The sequence below is a fragment of the Lutjanus erythropterus genome, chromosome 11, assembly GCF_056507025.1.
Source record: "Lutjanus erythropterus isolate fLutEry1 chromosome 11, fLutEry1.hap2, whole genome shotgun sequence".
NCBI lineage: Eukaryota > Metazoa > Chordata > Actinopteri > Lutjaniformes > Lutjanidae > Lutjanus > Lutjanus erythropterus.
In genome coordinates this window covers 14088757-14104211 of record NC_139327.1, presented here as the reverse complement: position 1 = coordinate 14104211, position 15455 = coordinate 14088757, and the positions used below count along the sequence as shown (strand labels likewise).

Genomic DNA, 15455 nt, shown 5'->3' with positions numbered 1-15455 from the left:
TCCTCCCGACATATTTAACTACTGACTCAACAATAATCGACTCTAAGAAACACCCATCATAGCAAAATGTTAATTTAATTCTTCTTTAAATATTATTAGTGATGTAATTGTTGTAATCTGAAAAACATTATTATTTTAGGATGGTAATTCAAATAAACATAATTTGTGTTGACCCCAGCTTGAAATAAACCTTTACACAACACTTTTTAAAATTTATTTTTTCAATACAATAGTAGATTGATACCATAGTCTCAGTATGGACCTCTGTCAAAAGGTTAAATAAATGTAATTAAAATGTAATTTTTTACCATTTGTACAGAATGTGAAATGAATGGTGTTTACATAAAACTATGAAAAACACACTACAGGCAGTTATAGCACATGATTTGGCTCATGCAATGCTCACAACATATTGCATGTGACAGGAAGATCAAGCAGAGTGCTCACCCCCCACCTGTGATATTTTTTCCTCCAGGATGGCAAAGTCGGGACCCGCCTTACTCTGCCTCTGATTGGCTTACACTGATAAGTTTACCCTAACCCTACCCAATCAAATTCATCATGCCTAAACCTACCCAGGACCTACCCAAACTAAACAACCCAAACCAATGAAGACAATGGGTTCTAGCCAGTAAGTGTCAGAGAAGGGCAGGCCATGACTTCACCACCCTGGGGAAGAAACTGCTTCTTTAAAGTAGAATCTCAGCTATAGTACATGACTGCAGTACTAGCATGTATATGTATATATATATATTTGGTGATTCAAATTGTGGATTTTGCTGATCATAATAATTATCAATGATGCAATGATGAGCAAATATGTTTTTGTATAAACATTTGTATGCCAGTGGTGTGCCAACCTCACCTGCTCCCTAGGTTATGTTCATTTGATTTAATAAGGAAAATATGGAATGTATCCTACAAGAGAATTGTTTGATGTTTAACTGGAGGTGGAAGAGAAGCCTTCTCAAACAGTGTTTCTGAATCAGTTCTGAAGTTCTGCTGAGATCGGTAAAGGAACAGGCAATTATTTGTGTTATCTTCATACACATTAAACCACAGAGTCAGACTTTGTGTCCTGTGTATTGAAGTGAGTCTAGACTTTTGACTTAAGATTCCTGCTTCAAGTGTCTGTCTGCCTTTCATGGTTTCTCTCTGCCTTTGGCTCTTCCTCAGTTTGACAGCTCATCAAGGTTTAATGTTTTTCTGTTTCTCTCTACAGTGGCGTATCAAAGAGGAGAATCTGTGTGCAGTGCTGGCAGGTGAGTGATATTTTTGTTCCTTTGTGTTATATAAAGACTAACTGGAGAAATGCATTTACACTGTGTAACCACTAGGGGGAGATGTCTCCCTTCTTTAAAAGATAAACCTCATGCATCCACCCCCATGCTCATTCATCAGCCGAACATGACAGCAGCGGGTTTTGACTGACAGCACTGTGGTCCTCCTTGTTGCAGGCCTGGCCTTCTCAGCATGGGTGAACCTCTAAACCAGCTGTGGCTGCCAGACAATTGGCCTAATGCGTGTGCCAATCACAAGGACTGCAGCATCAACTGCTGCAATAACGGCAACGGCACCAGTGACAGTAACATGACAACATACAGCCGACCAGGTTAGTGCAAGTTGAGTCCATGTCAGAGTTCAGGTACTGTAAGAGCCTCTGAGATGCATATTGTGTTTGTTTTTTGTTTTTTTTACAATGCACTAATAAGACCTCACAAGCTGTTCTTTGTATCAAATTAGACAAAAACTTGAAACAATAAGTTCTAGATTTGGCATTAAACAAACACGACTATACCCAAATTAGACACCATACCTACAACATTACAAACTGCAATAATTTGTATCAAATCAAACTGAAATTAGAAATAATATTTTCTTTTTCAGACAGTAGTACACCCAATACACCTAATGGTGCGCTAATAAGACATAACAAGCTACTTCCCCATTTAAAACATGTGAGCCAGGTCTACAGAGTAATGACCAAAATTATAGAGGCAGAGGAAAATTTTGTCTAGTGGTGATGACAAGGACTTGTTTTAATACTGGAGGTAGATGATGTGATTTGACTAAACAAGTCAAGTTGCAGATATATGTTTTCACTTTAGTTTGCAATATAGATCTGTAGCAATGTGTCTCTAATTACCCTTAAAGCAAATCTACTGAGGGTCATTCCCGTGGGAAATAATAGACCTTAATTTATAGTACAGCTCTGTTGTGATGTGTCCTTAATTACCCTGTAATAAAGTCCAATTAGGGTCTAGCAGTGGGATATGATACACTTTAGTTTAAAGTACAGTTCTGTTCTAATATGGTCCTAATTACCCTCTAAAAAAGTCTAACAAGGGTTGAAGTGCAGGAAACAAAACACTTTAGTTTATAGTACAGTTCTGTCAGTTGTGTCCCAAATTTCCTTCTAATAAAGTTTAATAATGTTCTAACGATGTGGAACAATACTCTTTAGGTTACAGTACAGTTCTGTTGTAATGAGTCCTTAATTACCTTCTAATAATGTTTAATAAGGGTCTTACATTGGCAAATAATATATATATACATATAATATAATAATATACTTTAGTTTACCGTACAGCTCTGTTGTAATGTGTCCCTAATTAAAGTCTGATCTGGGACTAACAAAGGGTCTAATATTGAAAATATTATTTCTAGTTTTTGTCTAGTTTAATACAAAGTGTAGCTTCTTACATCTTATTAGTGTACTGGAAAATAAAGTGCAACCAAAAACCAAAAAAAATCCTCCAGCCATGCTGAAGCTTTGTGTTCTGTCTGTGTTCACATGCTGCTTTGTTCCATGTTCCCCCCCAGCCGACTGCATAGCTAACTATGGAAACCATCCAGAAAACAAACAGGGGGGACAGCTTGGTTCTGAGACGGCCATTTACAGCGATGTGAACCTCTCCAACAAGCTCAACGAGATTAAGACGTTCACCAATTCCAACTTGTGCTACGCGAGTCCAGGCGGAGATTCAGCAGCCACATATGAACCCATCCCGTATGCCACCACGCAGCTCATTCAGGCCAGCATTAAGAATAAGGCAGCCAGCGGTGGAGCTATAGCGGAGCCGGTGGACATGCCTTGTTGGAAACAGCCGCCTAACCTGCCTCCAATACCCAAGGAGATGGCAGCACAGATGCAGTACAACATAATTGAGCAAAACATGCTAAATAAAGGTAAAAGTAGGGTTGAATTTGACCTGATTTATGGCATTTATATGAAAAAAAGACAGATTTTTGCAGTTTGCTTTCTGCATTTTCAGATCATCTGCAAGTAGGTGAAGGAATGATCCATCCTAAAACTATCCCCTACAACCAGACTCGGGATCACAGCACAGGAGGCTCACACCACAGCTCAGACAGAGGCAGCAACAGCACCTCAGGTAACAGCTATACACTGTGCACTGGTGAATTTTAATGAGGCGAGCCATACCTCTGTGTTCACCTTGATGTTTTTCTCTCATTTCTCAGGGAGTCAAAATCAAAAGAAGGGAATGCGGGCCCCAAAGATCCAGAAACATAACGCAGTAACCTGGGGAGAGGCCCCGTCTCCTCCTCATGCTAATGCCTGGGACTGTGATGAGTACAGCTTACCCATGGACAGGAGGTATGGGGGGAAAAGACACAGATGCATGTCCATATAGCACACACAAGTATACAGACATAGCTTCTCCAGCTGGTAGTGCTGACATTGAGTCCTGAAACAAATAGAACCCACTGGATCGGTGCCTTTTCGTTCCCAGGACATTACATGCATAAATATTTTGTGACTCTTTTAATTTTTGTACTGGACATTTATAATGTGTTGATTAAAATACAAGTTTTAGTTATTTCCCTAGCTTTTCACTCTCTCTCAAAATGCATTTTCTCTCTCTTTTTTCTTCTTTTTGATCATATTGCAAATATAAAATTTTGACATCAATGTAAACTCCTGTCGCCTAAATATTTCTTAGATTTCATTTGTTTTTTTAAATAGTTTTGGTAAACCACTTGAAGATGCTAAGTGCTATCATGCCATTAGCACTGATGCCATGTGGCTACATTTCATACATGCTAATCTTGTCCTAAAAAACATGATCTTCTTTAATAAACCTAGTTAAATGTCAATAAAATAGCCTGAGATTGACAACTACACATTTTAAATAGTTGAATATGTTTGTTATTAGATATAGTACTCAAAAAAGATAAAGAATCAAGTTTAATTTAAGAAAAGTTAGAACGTGCAAATGGCACAGATTCGGTGGAATTGCCCAGCTGCAGTTATGCACTTCAAAAACACCTTACAAATGCACAAATTGTATTACTTTAATTTTTCTCAACTGACTATCTATTGCATTAGATAAAAAAAGCAGAATGTTGTTGAGCGTGTTATGTTAAATTACAGCTACTGCATATTATGTTCCTTAGCAAGCTGTAGCCCACCATATAAAATTTACTGAAAAAAGCAATAATATGATAAAGTTATCAGACTCATACAAGCGTAGCAGAAAGTATGCTTTTACCTGCAAACCTTCTGCCAAAGAAAAATGATCCGTATTGTCACAGCCAACACCAGACTAATTATGCAATTTAGATTTTAGTCATTTTCAGACAGCCGATGTACTATGACAGCAGGTTTTATATAACTGATATGACTGAAATGTAGAATGAACAGAACTAAAAAAAGAAATGCAATAAAAAGCAGATGGTGCAGAAAGCTTATTGTTCGTCTTTGCAGGTTTTTCTATGATGGAAATTGTGTGTTTTGATTTAGGACGGAGGGATTTGCATTGATGTCTAATGGTCTGTGACTAATGTGTCAGGACATCCAGCACCCCTCATTCCTTCAGCCTCACATCAGCTGTCTTTTTCTTATCAGTTTTGATCCGGAGGAGAGAATAGAAGGCTGCCCTACTCCGCCAGTTAGAGGGGCAGCCTCATCCCCTCCTGAAGTGTCCTATAGTCACCCGCCTATCACAGCACCTCAGGGAGACCTGAGCAGTGGCCTCCAGGATGGAACCGAGCACCTCAGGTAACCAGATTTAGTCTTCCTCACACTGCAGTCAACCGTTTTTAACTGACACTGCAAATGTTTTTGTTGTGATAAGACTGCACAGATTTTTTTTTAATGCACTTTCCAGCCAACATCGCCCTCTTTCCCCAACACACACCTACAGCTCCATCCCCCTCTGCGTGAACACTGATGGACAGGAAGAGGATGAAGACGAGGAGGCTGAGGAGGAGACAGACACAGAGCTTGCAGAAAGTCACTACAGCCAACACGACAACCGGCAGAAGCACAAACACCAGCTGCACCACTACCCCTCTCCACACAAGCTGCTCCTCCACGGGCTGGAGCAGACCCCAGCCTCCAGCACCGGGGATCTGGACAGATCGGTCACGGGGTCCATGGTTAACAGCTGGGGCTCAGCGTCTGAGGACAACATCTCATCAGGCAGGTCCAGTGTTGTCAGCACCTCCGAGGGATCCTTCTTCACAGATGGAGATTTCAACCAGGCGGTTGCCTCCTCACGGGATATTGTAGGCCTGCGCATGTGCAGATACCCAGAGGAGTCAGGTAAGAGGGCTTCTAGACAGGAAAAGGCTTTATTTTGTGGCCAAATATATTAGCTACACCGAGGGCTGGAATTTCATCATTTTAGGGGTCAATTTTTTTACAGCATAAAGGCCAAATGACAGAGCATCCGGGTCATCAAATGAAACAATGGGCTTCATGCAAGAACCGCTCGTACGAACAGATTTGTTCTTAGGTGGTGCGTACAAGTGATTTAATCGATTTAATTCAGCTGATTCATATTTTGTGTTTTCTTTCAGATACGAACACAATTTGCGAGTGGTCCCGATCTGTTGTAAAATCATGTTCAGTTGCCCCGTATTGTCGCTGTGGCGAGTCGTTTTTTTTCTCTGAAGTCATTTTCATACTGAGACATTTTGTCTTTATTTCAGTGACAGTCCGACCCTCCAGTAACACGACATTAACAAGGCTCACTTTTCTGTTTCTTTGCATTAGCAGGTTTTTTAATTTCACTGCTGACACTGTTAAAATGACAGATTTTCTTTTATGGATCTCTGAAATCAGGATGTCAAACTCCAAACTCGTAAACCTCTTCTTTTTTCTCTCTCATGCTGTTTTCTTGAATGAACACTTCCTGACACATGGAGCAGGAAGCGCAGGCTAATATGGTATTATTGGGGTGTTAATTATGCTGATTTCCAAGTCCGTGCACATGCAGTCAAATATGCACAGGTGGATAACTTACACAGTTTTCTGAAGTTGTGAGCGTTTGTTGAATTTGACATGGTGTGTTCGTATGAACTCTTCATAGGACAAAAAGTAAGAGAAATTTAAGACAAGAATATGAAAATGTTCTTGCATGAAGCCAACTGATTTAAGGGTTAAGGATGATTTTATTTTTTTCTACTGTATATTAAATTTTTAGATACTGAGTATTATGTAACATTTTGTGTGATTTAAACATGTAATATTTAGTTGTGAAACTGTCTGATAATTTCAGGCCGGCGGCACCAGCGTCCCAGCAGCCCCATGTCTACAGACAGCAACATGAGTCCTGCAATAACACACAAAAGGCCCAGGAGGCATAAACAGAACCAGTCTGGTCAACAGGGCTACCAACCCAAAGACGTCTTCAATGATGGTAAACACTGAACTAAGAACGAGATTATAGATTCACTCCTGTTATCTCCTAATTAAAACTAACAGCTGGACCTCTGTGCTCTGCTGTGTCCTCAGACTCTTGCATGCCTCTGAGTTTCTCCAGCCAGATGTCCCATGGTGACTACAAAGTGAGGGGGGCCACGCTGCCCCGGATGGGCTCTGGGGACGCGCGGGGTCGACGAGGCAGCACTGGGACTCACAGGGTCAAGGAGGCTGCATGTGAGCAGAGAGAAAGCCAGGACAAGCACAAGGCTCCACAGGGAGGAAAAGGAAGCAGCAAAAGCCGACAGCACTCAGGTACTCGATGGATTATATTTCACTCTCTGGAACGTATAAGAGATTAGTGACAAAGCAAATAAAATGCTGTCTTCCTCGTCTCTCCTTCAGAATTTGGGGACATCCTTCTGTACAATCGTCCCTCTTTCCCATCGGGTCAAGCTCAGAGGGAGCCTGATGGAACTAATTCATCCAGCTTTATGTCATGTGGAGACTCAAGGACCAAACAAAGAGGACAGGCAGCACCTACAGGACAGGTGGAAGAGGTAAATCAAGATATAAACTTCTCTGACAGCTATTTGGTGGGGATTTCTTATGCATTACATTAAAAGGATAGCTCAGATTATTTGAAGTGGTGTTGTATATGGTACTTATTAACTACAGCAGATGGCATTCAGCTCACCCCCAGTGTGGAGGAACAGCACAGAAGCTAAGCAATGTACTGCTGTGGGCAGGGTCAGCAACAAAAGGTATTTTTGCCACTTAGAATAAGGCCCACCCAAAAAAATATATTATTTTAAATGTATGCTATATTTAAAATATTTTCACTTCTTTACCATGCTGTCAGACAGCTTTTACTGATATATTCAAGTTAAGTAAGGATAGTTTTTTCAAGTTTCTACTTTTTATTTGCACTTCAGAGCTTATAAACAGGGTTTCTCATTTGAAGTCTTTTGACTAAAAATGATGAGTGGAATTTATGTACTGTACAGAGTTCAATCAACTCATTAAATTAGGTTTCTCAAGAAACATAATCAGCATGTTAGCAGACGTCCTAGCATGCATTGTTTGAGAGTTAAAACTCTCCTGAGACTCTACCCCCTACAGTTAAAATGTAATAAATTCGCTGGGAGCAGTTTCACATGTTGTCTTTGTGCCAGTAGCTCCAACAGCAGCTGCTGCAGCTGTAAGTTCTTTGTGAAATGAAGAACTGACTCTTCAAAGTGAGAAAATGTGAATTGAAATGACATTTGTTAGTAATGCCTGTCAGTGTGACTGAAGAGTTGTTCAGCTTTATGTCTTCTTGAATTTATGTTCCCAAGTATAACTGAATTATTATGTTTATTTGCCTGGAAATGTTTATTTGTTTTGAATCATTCATTCAGTCAACTTAAAAATTTAAGGCATCACAAGCACTTTTTTTTAAAGGTAAAACTATTTGTTTATTTTAACAATGTTAGATACCTTTTATTGCTGATCCTGTCCACAGCAGTACATTGTGTAGCTTCCTACACCTGGACTCTTGCTGCAACCACCATCTACTGTAATTAATATACTAACCATCAATAAGTACCTCTTACAACCCCAGTTCAAATAACCCGAATTATCCCTTTAAGTGCAAGGAGAGAAACGTGACACTATTTTATTTTCACAGGTCCTGAAAAGCTAAGAAGCACGGCAAGCACAAAAGGAATTTCCTACAGTTGCTTCAGACGAAGGACTATGACCTTTACGATATGGAAAAAGACTGCACAATACATGCTATTGTTTTCTACTACGAATTTCTCATTAGGTGTCGGAAAAAAAGTAAAAAAAAAAAGTGCTCATCAAGTCTGTGGACTTCAATTTGATGCACTGTTTATATTGTTTGCTTTTGTGGGTGACCGGCTTCCAGGAGCCTGAACCGCTGGTCACTCAGTAAAGGAAAGATGAATGCACATTTGATGGCGGTTGTGAGTGTCTACAGAAATATTGTCCATGACGACTGCTTGATGCGGTCCATACATGATCCTTGCTTGTCAGTTGTCCTGTTATTTTACTGTAATTGTTTTTCAGTCATTACCAGCCATCTTGTAAATTCTTGAAATTGTTTACTGCCACAGAAGTGCTTCAAATTCAAATTTTATATAACAGTGTTAATGTTTTATAGGTGATGTACATCTTGTCTTTGTATTATTTGTTCTACTTTGGTTATAAAAGCACAATCACTTAATTTTATTCAAAGTCATTATTATATTAATTTCAGTCTGGAGGAAAATCAGTCGTCGGAGTCTTGTTAATCATTTCAGCAGTTCACGTCAGGCTGAGAAAATGATTGTTAATTGTGATTGTGCATTCGGTTGCGTACATTTGAGCTGCTTTTATTCAGATTTTTAACTATCTGTTGTGTGTACTGAGAGAATTGCATGCAGATTCAGCTGTAGGAGGTTTTTTACTTAACATCTCGACTGCTTTGTTCTCCCTCCGGGATGATTGAAAAACCTGGCCATGGACTGGTTCCATTTATTGTTTTCTACACTGAGTCCATTTCATTTAGTCCCGTGTTCCCTTGACCTTGGCCATAACTTCTGGAGTACGGCTGGACAATACACTTAATTTATCATATTACTGATTAAGCAGTTTCATGCACAAATGTTCAATTCATAAAATTGCCTGAATCTGATATAATTAAACTGAGAACAACCTTCTAACCTGAAGTTCATCCAGCCAATCTTTCCACAACTGATCAAATCCAATAGAAAGCCAATAGAAGAAAGTGAATATGATCAGGCACTAATGTATTAAGAAAATGTATATTGTTTATTTATAGTTATAAAGTTAAATTTAGATTTTGGTCATATTGTCCAGCCCTATTCTCTAAGTTATATATGGAACTAATATGTCACTTTAACTACTCTGTTTGAATAAATATTGCTGTTCCTTAAGCAACAACAACAAATAATCTTTTACCTCATTCTTTTAACCTAATTCTGTTTTGTCTACAAAGACAGAGCAACAAGTCCCGCCCACACAGGACAGGAAAACAATTGATTTTCGACTTGCATTGCGTGAAAGGTGCCTCTTGTTGCTTTCCGTCTGCTGGCAAACAACCGAAAAATGTCTGAAAGCTGCTGTGTGGGATGCACTACGAGCAGGGTAAAAATAAAAACCTAGAACTAAGTTTTTATATTCTGCCGAAGTGAAAAATGGAGCCTTTGGAAGTGGATACAGATGTGAAGCTTCAGCAGAGAGAATGGAGAAAACTGCCTGCCAGATTCCATCAACATGTTGTACAATTTAATCATTATAAATCTGCTCCTTCTAAAAGATTATAGATGATTTCATACAACTCACAAACAGATACTTGTTTAACTGACACACAAAAACAGACATTCTGACCCTGAATGGAAATTTCAAAGAAGAACATGCTTTCTGGTGTTTTGGCTTCACATGTCTTTTGATTTAGTAAAATAATTATATATTTAGATATACAATTACTCCTTTAAAGGAGGAATACATATTTTTCACCTGGCCTGTAGTGCTATTTATCCATCTACATTTCTTTGTCGTCAGTTTTAGAGTTTTGGAGATATCACCCTTAAAGATGTCTCCATTTTCTCCAGTATAATGGGACTAAATGGCATTTGCTTCAAAAAGCACCAAAAATACATTTGAAAAGTTCAAAACCAGTGTCCAAAAAAATCGCTGTGTTACTAAAGATAATCCAAAGAGCTTGCTGTGAGCAGTTTCATGTAGGAACTACTTACTTTCTGCAGCTGAATCTTCCTGGAAGTTTAGACTCTATTGAAACTATTTTTTTCTTTTTTTTTCTGCTAGGAAAAAAACAAACAGTAGTTCCTACAATGAACTGCTCACAACAAGGTGTGTTTCTCCTGAACTCTGCAACTCACACCAAAAAATCTAGATGGATGAATAGAACTACAGGCAAAGGGAAAATGTGTATTTTTGATTTTGGGGCAAAGATCAGATTCTGTTAACCGTGAAAAATGCAAATGACTGTCTTTCCAGCCTTTTCACTCAAGTTGGAACGTATACAAAACTTCAGTAAAGCTAAAAAAAAAGTATGTATGTAAGTATGATGAGTTTATGGTCCTTTTTTTTCAGAAAGTCGTGAATTTTTCCTATCAACACCTTGTAAAGTTTAAAGCAGATGACGCACATATAACACATGCAGTAAGGATAAGATTCATCATTTAAATGTCATAAACCTTTTTTTTCCTTGATCAACTGATTTACAATATTAAGCTCACTGAGCTGGTGCTATGAGAATAATTACTGAATGCATGTAGTTCACAAATTGTGAAAATATCCTGGACAAAGATTGGGACGTGAAAAGCTGCTCTCTTTGTAGTTACGTCAAGATAAAGGTTGTTCTCACTGATGTGGACCATGAAATATGATTAATAGCAAATGACATTTCAGGCAAGCTGTTGTTGAGAATCTGATAGCTTGAATTGGAAAAAAGTTTCATCATTTATAATTAAAACATCTTGAAAGATATTTGTTCATGTTGTTTTAGTTCAGATCCTGATTTCCAGCTGTCACCAGGTTTTGCTGAATGTCTCTCAGTTCGTCCCGCAGGTAAACCCGTCCCGGTGAAAAGAAAACCTGCGAGGACGCGATGAGACATGCTGTTTAATTAACCTCACTTATGAACCTTCATCAACAGAGCAGCTGTGTGCTGCTGAAAGAAAGAAAGAAGTCTTTCACACACGTCTTTCAAAGTGTGTGTATGTGCGCGGGTGTCAGGTTCACTCACAGTAAGTGGTGCATCATCCACAAATAATTGCAGTGATTTTATAATTATACAGCACTCATCGTGATTTATTAAGAAGGTCGATCCTGAACCAACTCCACTCAGCAGTGATAAGTGAGGTAAGAATTTTGACCTTTGTAATCCTTAATGACAGATTGTTTTACCTCAGTGTGGTTCCCTTTGATTTCCCTTGTGATTGTGAATGAGAAGACACAAACTCAAGAATGACTCAGAGTCCTTGATAAACTGGTTTACAGGATGTTCAATTTGTCCTTAAGGAGGTATTTGTCGAATTCTGAATCTGATGTTTCTTCTTTGACGGTTTTCAGATTTCACATTAGAAATGATTAGAATATTGACATTTGGTTGTTGATTTTAATTCAAGGCGAATACACCAAACAGCAGACAAAGTTAGCAACCAGCTGTTGAACAAATTGGAGCTCTCAGGAGTTGTGGATACCAAAAGTGGAGGCAGAAAGAGAGAAAATACTGGACAGAAACATGCACAACATGATTTCAGAAACAACACTCCAAATGAAAGCTGATGTTGCTCTGTGTCTGCTAAACATGTAAATAGGTTGCTAACAAGCTTGTCATGTCAACTTAGCTGTGTTTACAGCTCATTTGCGCTGCCTTCAAGTGGCCAAGAAAAATGGTTATTGGAGGTTTAACAAATCTGTCAAGAAAATGTATCAGGTAGGCCTAATACATGACCCATTTTTCAGGGTCAAATGCCTTGAATGGACCAGAAGACAGACATAAAGATATTAATAAAAGCCACCTTTTGTGGCAGTTCAGTCCTCATACCCTCTTCTACATCAACACAACCAAATCTGAAAAAAGTTTGAGGGAACAGAACAAAAAAAAGTACAATGATGAGGACCTTTCAACAACCATCAACCCAGAATCACCAACATCAGATCAGTTTATTTTACAAGCTCTCCTGTTGACTATCACTGAACCAAAACAACCCACTTCACTTCACTCAAGTCCCTTCAGACAGTATAGTATGTACCTTGTAGTTCACCCACTTGCTCTGTGACGGGAGGCAGGTGGTGTATAACAAGTGTAAGAAATAACAAAAAATCTCTCTTGTGCAACAACTGGTTATTTTGATTTACAAAACACTGCAAATACTCTATAACTAAAGAAACAGTTCAAACTAGAATGTAATTTTAAAAGTGTTGTAATTTGAGAGAGCTTCATAATAACATAATAAAGAAGTAGAAGACAAAGTTAAATCCCTGCATTAAAAATCTTAACTAAAATTAGAAAGGTATTAGAATTAAACTTTCCTTAAAATGTCAAAAACAAATATACTCATAATGTGATGGGGCTTATTTAAAAATAAAATTATATTATTGCATTATATTTATTGATGCATTACTCTGTTTCAGCTGTTAAAGGGAGAGTACAATACAATATTTGCCTCTGAAATGTAGTGGAGTAGAAGAAGAAGAAGCAAGTAGTAGAAAATGGAAATACTCAAGTAAAGCACAAGCACCTAAAAACTGTGCTGAAGTACAGTACTTCAGTAAATGTACTTAGTTACTTTCCACCACTGAGATGTATGCCTGTGTGTACTGATTTTTTAACTAGTCATGATAATAAATTATTGCTACATTCATGGTGTTTGCCGATGAGCAGAAGGTTTTCTTTCAATAAAACCTGTGAGGTCTTGTGTGTGTTTCCACTTGTGCAAACAGCCTGACCTCCTTCACAGCTGCACGTCTGCAGCTATGACACAGTGTGATCCACCTTTTTTGTCCAGTTATCACTTCAAGCTTGAATGATGTGATTGCCATGATTGTGGGTTGGTGGGTGATTTTTAACTCATAATGTCCACTCTAATCACCACCACTAATGGGGAAAAAAAAAAAACCTGGTTGCACTTTATTTTACATTACGCTAAGACATAACAAGCCATAATTTGTATGAAATAAGACAAAACTAGAATGAATATGTATTTTATTAGAGAGTAAACAAGCATAGCTAAACCCTAATAGACAAAAGACACAAAAGACAGTGTTACACACTAAGAAAGTCCAAAAAGAGTCTAAAGGATCTAATGAGACAACAGGACTGTAAACTGAAATGTATTGTTTTCCACTATTGGTCCATTATTTGACTTTTTTCTGAGTAATAAGGGACACATTACAACAGAACTATACTGTAAACTAAAGTGAAATCACATATCTACCACTTTACCATTTAAAAAGAATATGCAAACCAGATCTACCAAGAAAAAAAAAGACCAAAATTATAGATGTAGTAGAATATTTTGTTTATGGGTTACTGCAAAGACTTACTGTAATGCTGTAAGCAGATAGGAATTGGTGTTGTCTACTTGACCAATAACAGGAACAGCTGCAGAGGACGTGTCTCAAGTAGCAGATATGTGATTTCACTGAAGTTTACACTACAGTCCTGTTGTAGTGTCCCAAATTACCCTCTAATAAAGTCAAATAAGGGCTTAACAGTTGGACATTCTATACTTAAGTCAACAGTACAGTTTTGTTATAATGTGTCCTTAATTACCCTAAAACAAGTTTTGTCTAATTTCATAGAGTCTTGTTAGTGTACTGTAAAACAAAGTGATGAAAATCCTTTTATAACAAAGAGCATCAGCCTCTTCATTATCGCCTCCAAGGCGATACTGTAGATAAACTGGAATATGCATGTCCATAACTTAAATGGAACCTTGAATATGCAAAATTTGATGTTTTTTACATCATGTTTACTGAGTCATTCATGCAATCAGCCTCCTCATGAATTATTCCAATAACTTGATTGCAACCAAAATGAATTAGAGCAAGAATTGGTCGTGTGAGTATTGCTGTTTTCTTCTACTTCTCAGCTGCATGAATGATCGTCTTCATCCACATCTATGTCTTTTTCTGTCTTTTTTCCTTTTCAAGGACAACTGTCTACAGTAGGTTATTCACAAGTGTTTGCCTTGGTTTCTAAGATACTGTGTGCGAATGCGTGTGTGTGTGTGTGTGTGTGTGTGTGTGTGTGTGTGTGTGTGTGTGTGTGTGTGTGTGTGTGTGTGTGTGTGTACGTGTGTGTGTGTGCGTGCTTGTGTGTGCTGCCAAGTTTCATTTTCAATTTTTCTGTGTTTATCCAGCAGATTCTCTGCAATCTGTTGACAAAGAGCCGGCCATGACAGCTAGGGCAAATGTGGCGGAATTGCGAGAGAGGCTGACAGAAAAAGTGAAACTGATGGCTGTCAACCCTGAACAAGTCTTTACAAAGAGGACAGATCTATAGAGACCGTATGGCTCAGTGCTGTACTGCGAATGAAAACGTCTCCTCTGACCTACCAACTGCACTGCGCCATATGACATCTAGGTGTTCAATTTTCTCCCATTATCAAACATCAAATTTTGTAACCCAAAATATTCTGCATTTTGTTGGCACACGTGATCATTCAGGCAATAGGATTTTCAACATAATGAGGTTTATTGGGGATGTGCAAGAGGCAGTGTTGCAGGAAAGAAGTCTGGGGGTGATGGAGACATCGATTAGCTTCACAGCAGTGAAATAAACAGGTGGTGTCAAAGATAGGCAGCATTTCTCAGCTCTGAGAGGCAATGTTTTCCCATGTCATTGACATCTTTGGAGGCAACAAGGGCGCCAAGGTTAAGCACTTCCTGAGGCGGGCACATATGCATCATAAAGTATCTTGTTACAAATGATAAATTCTTGCTCATCAAATGCATTTAAATAAAATACTAGTATTGAAAATGTATTTGATTGAAATACAAGTATTTTGTAGTTTGAAAATACATAGAAAAAGGACATTCTATACAAACTGATATCACATTTTAGGTAAAATCAATATTGGTCCACCCTGAACTCTGCTTCCCATATCATAGATTTGAAGTGGCCAGTCAGGGTATACTGGGATATTTAGAGGTGCATTCTGGGTGGTTTCAGACCCTCTTCCCCCCCAAAAAAAATGTATACATCACCTGTGCAAGCCTCTTATTTCCATTTATTACATTTATTGTT

At 38.4% G+C, this 15455-nt stretch overlaps 1 protein-coding gene across 4 annotated transcripts in view; it reads left to right on the top strand.

Moving 5' to 3' along the window:
* The window catches only part of LOC146318752 (roundabout homolog 1-like), a 142987-nt gene extending 133361 nt beyond the window's left edge, over positions 1-9626 (top strand). For 3 of the 4 annotated variants that reach the window (XM_084730877.1, XM_084730876.1, XM_084730879.1), the window contains 11 exons: positions 1223-1262; positions 1458-1612; positions 2824-3189; positions 3276-3395; positions 3484-3619; positions 4871-5023; positions 5133-5569; positions 6528-6668; positions 6764-6985; positions 7076-7230; positions 8340-9626. In XM_084730877.1, coding sequence (XP_084587003.1) covers positions 1223-1262; positions 1458-1612; positions 2824-3189; positions 3276-3395; positions 3484-3619; positions 4871-5023; positions 5133-5569; positions 6528-6668; positions 6764-6985; positions 7076-7230; positions 8340-8354 — 1940 coding nt within the window. In that variant the 3' untranslated portion in view covers positions 8355-9626. The remainder of the gene's footprint in view (positions 1-1222; positions 1263-1457; positions 1613-2823; positions 3190-3275; positions 3396-3483; positions 3620-4870; positions 5024-5132; positions 5570-6527; positions 6669-6763; positions 6986-7075; positions 7231-8339) is intronic. The other variant, XM_084730878.1, reaches the window with a different exon arrangement.
* Positions 9627-15455: the final 5829 nt, after the last annotated feature.